Source organism: Mya arenaria, chromosome 1 (genome assembly GCF_026914265.1).
Source record: "Mya arenaria isolate MELC-2E11 chromosome 1, ASM2691426v1".
In the NCBI taxonomy this organism is placed as follows: Eukaryota; Metazoa; Mollusca; class Bivalvia; order Myida; family Myidae; genus Mya; species Mya arenaria.
This window is the reverse complement of record NC_069122.1, coordinates 6,865,108-6,873,851: the sequence shown is the minus strand read 5'-3', so window position 1 is coordinate 6,873,851 and position 8,744 is coordinate 6,865,108. Positions and strand designations below refer to the sequence as shown.

Here is an 8,744-nt window from a genome sequence, read left to right as displayed (position 1 = left end):
ACATGTACCTCACAGTCATTCCATACTTATAGATGGACATACATGTACCTCACAGTCATTCCATACTTATAGATGGACATACATGTACCTCACAGTCAATCCATACTTATAGATGGACATACATGTACCTCACAGTCATTCCATACTTATAGATGGACATACATGTACCTCACAGTCATTCCATACTTATAGATGGACATACATGTACCTCACAGTCATTCCATTTTTATAGATGGACATACATGTACCTCACAGTCATTCCATACTTATAGATGGACATACATGTACCTCACAGTCATTCCATACTTATAGATGGACATACATGTACCTCACAGTCATTCCATACTTATAGATGGACATACATGTACCTCACAGTCATTCCATACTTATAGATGGACATACATGTACCTCACAGTCATTCCATACTTATAGATGGACATACATGTACCTCACAGTCATTCCATACTTATAGATGGACATACATGTGGTCAACAATGTGACTATACAGTCACTAGTAAAACAGGTATTTGTATGTAACAAACCAGCGACTCTTAAGTCAAATGTGTATGGGCATAATATCTCGGAGTTTGATAACCAGCCATATCACTTTAGTCATTCAAAATTCCCTGAATTCTGTAATAACAATTACATACATTGATTGATTGATCAGCTTTTTACGCTCAAGTGTCACAGCCTCTACAACTCCATGCAATGAAGTTATATGTAAGAATTACTTTTCTCTAGATTTGAACCCAGATTTGAAGGCTGCCTGGAACCATTGATATTGAATGGCAACCAAAGTCAGACATGTGTCCATATTCATTAATGCTTTAATACCAAGTTTGATTCTTACCAGCAAATCTTAATTTCGATGTAAAATTGCTATTTGAAGAGCAATAATGGTAAAAAAACTGCTGCATATGTTAAAAGTAACATCTTTCACAATAATTTACACATCTTTTGTCAAAAACCATTCCCACAAAGATACTCTGTAACTTTTTAAAATTTGCTCTGCCCAACTTGACACGTTCATGAATACAGACCCTCATTATCCTCGTAATTTTAAAACCACATTTAAAAGAACATAGGGAACTGTCAATCAAGACTTTAACAAATAAGTTTTATTATCATCAAATAAAATATGTACATCATGTAAGTAACACTATATAACATATTTTACACTTATAAAACCGAAAATATATAATAAGTTAAAGTCTCATACAATACATAGGTATATCCGAGGCTTTGTTAAATCCTTGATTTCTGTTAAACTAATACTTTTGATATAATTGCGATAAACGTCAGTACACCCTGGTGATGAATAAAAAAGCACATGTAAAAACCTCTATAATTGTAATATCATAAAATTTGCAAGTTCCAATCTAAACAGCCTTAAAAAAGCACGCAAGAAAATTAACACAAGTAAATGAGAGAAACGCAAGATAAGTTTATGATGTTAGAAAGGAATGAAACACGACGTGTATGTGTCCGTATGCTTGTCCGTGAACTTGTTCGTGCATGTAGCTGCACTTACATTTGAATGATGGAGTTGGATTTTCGAGGCTAAAATTTCTCTTTAAAGGTTTACTTGTAGACTCGCTGTTGTAGCTTAAACCACTTTCCTTGTTTTAATAGCTACATGTCATTTTAAGTGTGTACAAAGAACACAAAATGTCATGCACCTGGATGAAGTAGTGCACAAAAAGTAGTCCATACATACAGATACACAAACAAGTTATGTTTCACACTCTTTCTAATGTGAGCCGGAACTTTTATTTCGTAACTTAATAGTAAAAAAAATCAAAATAATTATGAGTCTATCCATGGGCTTTCAAAATGAATGAGTTATGACTTTCTAACATAAAAATTATTGAATGTCTTTTTTGAGATTTAAACTGTAATAGAGTAAAAACTAAATAATTGCATTAATGAATAGTTAAAACATTTATAGCTAGAATAATAATAAAAAAAAGTTCATAAAAAGGGAAAATAGTTTTAACTTAGTCTGATGATTCATAAACATGAAACCTTTCTGAAAACACTTTTTTTTTAAATGGATAAATTTATATCAAAACACGATTTTTAAAATCTGATATTTCTTGTAAATTATCTCGAAAATACAAAAACAGTTATAACTTCATCCTGGTTCCTTATCTAATCTAAGAGATGTCGAAAACGAAAAGACTAGAAAATGATGAAATGAAGAAAATGAATTGAAGAATGAAAAACTTTCAAAGTTAAGTCTGACTTATAAAAATTAAGTAATTAAAAGGATTGATAATACACTTATGTAAATGAAATGTGATGAACATCCAATCTCAGAAAAGTTATCGACCAACGGCATTAATAAAGATTTGCCTTTGCAAACAATCCATGAATCTTGTAGCAGTAAAACAAGCAAAAAAGTGAAGCTTATTTAGTCATGAAACTTGTAGAAATGATTTCAACTATTGCAATAAAGGTATTTCCAAAGGCACTGGGACTTTTAATTAGCGGAGACATTGTTAGTAAGAGTAACAAATTAGACCTAATCCAATGCTAATTATTACTAATTTTCAATATTTCCTCTCGATAAAATATGTCCTACAGTGAAGAGATTTCATTTCCAGAAAACCTCTATGACGGGAAAAAGATGTTATAGTATAGAATACAAGAAATCACAATAATAATTTAAATTTGCTGCATTTTCATCAATAATTTACAATCAATACTGATAAATATAAATCCGATGAAAAAATATACAACCCTCCTTTAAGGATTACGAAACAAGAAATAAAACTAGAATTATGTTTGCACTTAAAAAAAATTGTTGTAAAGCAAAGCAACTGTCTAAGACATATACAAGAATCTTTATTTAAAAGTCAGGTATATGCTTAGGGCTATTCCAGTAAAACATATAACCCCTGGGGGGAAGGCAATTAAATGTATTTCCATAGTATATGGGTGGGTGTCTTTTTTCAGTAATTGGGCCCTAAAAGGGTAAATTTGCTTCTGTAGGGGGGTGGCATAATTCAAAAGTGCCTTCCCTCCGCGGGTTATATGTTTAAATGGAATAGCCCTAAGAACAGCCTCAATGAGCTATTTTCCAAACATATCTGTTGTTTGTATTGGGGTTAGATTCCAAAAAAAAATCATGTAATTACACTAAGGTAAGGCTGGTTATTTTAACCTCTGTCATAATAATACTAGCATTTTAATACAATCAATGTGTATTTCCCTGATCAGAAAGACAGATCAGACTTCGCTCTAAATGATACAAACAACTGACTTAAAAAAGTGTCCATCTAAGTATTAAAATGAGTGTAAGACCCTAAGAATAGTTACATCTTAAGAGAACAAATCTCATCTTCTCAATATTTTTTTGACTATTTTAAACACAAATGAATAAAAAAACAATAACAACAAAAAACCTAAACATTTTCAGTATGTGATTAAAAAGACAGTGACTTGAATAAAATAAACACCTCTCTTTTTAAATTTTGATTATTTTAAGACCTAAAATACAAATAAGTGAAAAAAAGCAATATTCCTTGGTGGTCTTTGGCACAGGATTCAGTTCTTACTAGCTGCTTTTGAGTCACGTGCGATATCTGGATTACTAGCTCTAAGTCGCTCATTTCTGAGCCAAGTCAGCATACTACTACTTGGCCCGATATTACTGCTATGACTAACCATCGGCCTTAACTGTTCCCATGCTGATAAGCGTGTGGCTGACGTCGCAGCTGATATAGCCTCTATGTTTTCTGAATCAGCGGTACCTCCAACCGTATGCCTTCTACGTTTACGTTTTTCACTTCTTTTTCTGTTTGAAGGTGGTGGGGAAGCTGATCTTGACTTCGTTATAGTTACATTGCTAATGTCTTTCGTCTCTTTAGCAATTTCACTGCTCATTTTGTTTTTGTCAACACACTGAGACAGTTTAACGTTCACCTGCGTTTTTTCTGACTTACTGATTGGCCGGTATTCTAGAGGCTTTGTAAGAGTGGGTGGGGTTACAGAGGGGGCGTGGCTCTCCCACTTTGGCTGCAATGTTTGTGTGCTTAATAAAGGTTTAGAGATGAACTTGGGTGTTGCTAAGTGACCACAACTATCTGCCGACATCACAGAGGGACTCGATATCACCACCATCACTGACGATACTCGTGAATCACTCTCGGATCTCGGCATGTGACGAAAAACCGTGCTACTTCCACTAGCTATTGCATTGTCCACTGAATAAGTCACTTCACTTTGTAAATTCATATTACTATTGTTGTTACAGTTTCTAGCAAGGAGATTTAGACTAGGTTCACTGTGACCCTCATACAAAGGGTTGGGTGTTGTAGTCCTTTCAAAGCGAGTAGCCAACCCTATTTTTGTGTCAGGCTTGGGTGGGGTTCGATGTAAACTGGGGTCCCTATAGGGGCGATTTGATGGGTCAGAGGGAATTGCAGGGGGTGGCCTACTCATCATGGCAAGGGGGACCTGAGGGGGTAAATGATGCTGGGGCACATCACTACTTTCCCCACTTGAGGTCCCTGTAGAGTTGCTATTACTACTATTACTACTATTGTACATAGACCTCCTAGCTGCCTTTATAGCTGCCGAGTGTAGCAGTTTCGAGTTGGATAGAGTTTGTAACTTTTGATCGAAAGTTGAGGTAAGAGTTGTAAGAAGGTCATAGCCTTCCTCAGAATCTGTAGAAGCCCATGACATCCTATTGTCACGTTTTTCTAACAAGTCTATGAGAGAATCTAATGACCCTCTTCTCATGGAACCATTCCGACTGAATCCACTACCACCACTACGCCTCTTTATCTCCGAAGACTCGCGTTTCGATCTTTCATCACCAGTTCTAGCCCTTACATGAGCCATTGGCCTCGACGAGCTAGTTTGCGACCTCCCATCAGCCATGTTCTCAAGAGAACCAGTCCGTTTTGACTGCACACTCAAGGACTCCACACTGACCTGCCTCGGGGGGCGGCCCGACCTTGAGGAAGACCCAGAATTACCCTTTACCACAAAGTACTTCCCACCACTACCAGCGTCCCTTCCACTATATCTGCTACCACTATTGCTACTCCTAGTGCCACTTCGCGACCCCTGACTGGCATCAGGCCTGCGTGTAAAGTCAGAGTTACTAAGCCCAAATTGGGGAGCATTTAGGAGATCTTCTACACTATGTCTATCCTCAATCTCCAACTCTTGTTGCGTTTGTCTTATGTTCTCCTCGATTCTCTGTTTCTCTAGTTTTCTCTTGTTTTCTTCCCTCTGTCTGCGCTCCTCACGTTCCCGTAACGCACGAGCTTCCATCTCAATTCTTCGCAAACTATTTATAGTTTCCCGACTTAGTCGACTTAAACTACCAGTGGGAGTCCCATGAGACAGTTCTAGCTCATCGTTACGATCTAACAAAGACTCATCAGAAAAATACCTAGTAGTTGGAGTCAAGTAAGCTGTTGAATTCTCCTTTTCAGAATCAATATAGTCAAAATCAGTAAACTCCCTGTCAACATATTCCTGTGACTTAGCCATCCGTCTATCTGGCTGTGTGTCATGTGCCGGCACTTTTACAATCTCTGCAGATCGTTGCATGGCAGCCAAGTTCGGACTACTTCTTGATGTATTTTCGATCCTCTTTGTGCGAAGCAGTATCTCCTGATCAATGTTTCGTTCACTGAAAGCCGTGGGAGGTTCGATGACAGAGACACTTCGTTTTTCCAGGTGGGGAGTGGTGTGGACGTCGCCTCGTAATTTTCTGTTGGCGGCCTCTACAATGCTGGATACAATGTCCCTTGGGTTCAAGTCTGTAAAAAGAGTTAAAGAAATACTAAATTCCTGTTAAAGATCATGGTTATCCATAAACAATGTGTGCTTGTAGAAAGACATCTCTAATGTTTAAAAGGCTTCTAAAGATATTGAGTGGACAACATACCCGATGCTGCCTGCTGCAGGTAAAACTAAAATATGTCCTGTTTCTTTTTTAATCTGGCGTATACTAGAATTTTCAGTCAAATAACTTGACACTTATAGTCTGAGTTTTGGGCCATGTTATACATATTCCTAATGTTTCTGGCAAAATATGTACCAAGTTTCAATTGAATATCTTGAACAATTCACAAATTATGGCCACGATCACAACATTTGCACAAGACACTAACACCAAAAACAATACCTCAACCTCATTTTTTATTTTCTCTTGTAACACAGACAAGCATTAAATTTCAATGAAAGTTTTTACCTCCATCTTCCCTGATACCGGAGGAAGGCGCGGAGAGAAGGGACGTACATTCAGTGGCGTCATCGTCTGTCGGAACATGATCATCCATGGCCCACGAACCGAAGAACCATTCACACTGGTGTAAAAAAGTAGAGGGATTATATATAACAATCTGTCAAGTTATTTTTAAGTATTACCCAAGGTTATTATTTATGAACAATGAAGCGGATGATGAAATCAAGGCTATCACAATACCAGGACTTCTTTCTTTTTTTTTTAAATGAAATGTATAAAAAGTGCTTAAAACATGTTGCATTCCTTCTTTAAACTAGAGTTCTGTGAATCAGATATGTTCCCTGTGGTGGTATTCAATATAAGGTTTACTTGGATCTAAGATCGATGTAGCTAATCTGATTATGTGTAATTGGTAATAAGTACAGACCTATACAGCCGTAAGATTTACTTAAGTTACATATAACATTCCACCCCTGTCTAGACCTCCCATCATATTTCTAGTAAAGGTAGTCACAACGTTTAACCTACTGACTTCAAAATCAATTGGAGTCAATGACCAATATGAACTGTAACCAATTTTGAAGCATAAACTCAAAATCATTCAAAGGAAGGAAACAGATCAAAAATGAGTGAAACACACTTGCTGGATAAAGGAATCCCTGTGTCTGCCGTGCTTTCTAGGCAACAACAAAAAAATATATATCTAATTTGAAAATTAAAAAATGGTCACTTACATGTAATACAATGCTCTCAATGATCTTGCAGTGGTCGGACATGTCTGTAAACATTGCAACCATGTTGTCATCTGCCTTCCGTATCAACGTCGGCCCAAAGACAATTGCAAGATTCTTTGCTTCCATCTGAAAGCAGTCATACTTTTATACAAATCATTCTAAATCTCTTTAATGGATAATTTCTTAACCAAAGATTAAACTAGTCTTTTATTTGTATTTTTTTCTCTATTTTTGTAAGTATTTGAGTTTTAAGAAACATCAGCATATAGTATATATATATCAGCGTATAACAAATAAGCTCCAAAAATCTTTTAATATGACCCTTGATAGGTAATAATAATATCTGTCATGTGTTTCCTGTCAGCATAGGAAAAGCCCATTCGGATCACCTGCGTTGCTAGGTAACCAGGCTTGCAGAGGTTGGATTTTTCTATCCGGACAAGACACACATGATTGAATTTTTCTAAAATTGCTTATTCTTTATCATTTATCTGGTATGCTAAAAAACTTTATCTTTTATAAATGATTACTCAATTTACTGTGAACTATTTCATACTGACCCTGTTGATGTCAGCATACTGTGCCACCTTGTTCATATGTCTGGCTAAGTGTTTGAAAGTCTCAAAATGATGCTCCGGTAACTCATGTATCAGACGCTTGAGTTTCAGCATGCGACGCTCAGGGTCTTCAAGACGGTTAGCGTCGATGAATGGCTGGTATAGGTCTGCAGACGAAAAAGTTAGTTGTGAATTAGCTTTGCATAATCAGCTTACAAGACTCTGTGACTAAAAATCACAATGGAACAATCCTATACTTAGTGATGTTCTGATGATCCATTATGATAAAAAATTGATTGGTTGGGCCTGAAATAGGCGACAATCAATCATAGTTTATTGTCAAGAACTGATTGTACTATCGATAATTGGTTACTTAAGCAGATTTCCAACACTACTATTCAAACATACATGAGCAGAAAATGTGACTGCTCATTTAATATTAATTAGGGATGGCAACGAGTAGTAAAATTAATACTCAGACGATCGTTCGATCGAGTACTTGGGTACCTAAATTTTTTATCTTTCGTTATTGTGTCGTAAAACTGTTGATAAGATGGCGACTTGCGTTAAACCAGGAAATGAAATAAGTCTTACCATCAGGTATGAGAGGCTCGGGGAGCTGTCTGAAAAAGGCTTTGAGGAGAGAGGAGATCACGTTGACATCGGCCCACTTCTCATGGTCAAGGTTCATACTGTCTATCCCCTGTAAAGATACAACAACCACAGTGAATAAAACTTTACATCACCTTAAATTAAAACTGTTGGAATTGTTTTAGTTTAATTTTGGTACTTGACTTTAACCACCGGTGATTGAAATAAGCACACACCCACTATGGTAAAATGCTTACCCGGGCTTGCTCACACCCACTATGGTAAAATGCTTACCCGGGCTTGCTCACACCCACTATGGTAAAATGCTTACCCGGGCTTGCTCACACCCACTATGGTAAAATGCTTACCCGGGCTTGCTCAATTTCTTGCTTTTATCAAGCAGGGCTTGTTGAAAAACTTGATGGCAAGCACTATTATAAGGATTCAGACATGTTCATTCAAAAGTCTAATTGTGATGACTGAACCACCACAGTGATATAGAAGATATTTGTTAATTTCAGAGTAAGATCGTATTTGATTTCATGAGCATTATAGAAAAACATGTTTTCATGAGTGGCTTAGCATTCGTATGAAATCAAATGTTTGAACATTCAGCCTCAAATATCAATTAAAGTTTGAAAAACAGGA

General features: G+C 36.6%; 1 protein-coding gene across 6 annotated transcripts in view; it reads right to left on the bottom strand.

Annotated features, from left to right (window-relative positions):
• Positions 1–1,101: 1,101 nt before the first annotated feature.
• The window catches only part of LOC128215599 (uncharacterized), a 55,057-nt gene continuing 47,414 nt past the window's right edge, over positions 1,102–8,744 (bottom strand). For all 6 annotated transcript variants that reach the window (XM_052922329.1, XM_052922411.1, XM_052922605.1 and 3 more), the window contains 5 exons: positions 8,100–8,208; positions 7,509–7,672; positions 6,949–7,074; positions 6,221–6,335; positions 1,102–5,786 (listed from right to left, as the gene is read on the bottom strand). In XM_052922329.1, coding sequence (XP_052778289.1) covers positions 3,553–5,786; positions 6,221–6,335; positions 6,949–7,074; positions 7,509–7,672; positions 8,100–8,208 — 2,748 coding nt within the window. In that variant the 3' untranslated portion in view covers positions 1,102–3,552. The remainder of the gene's footprint in view (positions 5,787–6,220; positions 6,336–6,948; positions 7,075–7,508; positions 7,673–8,099; positions 8,209–8,744) is intronic.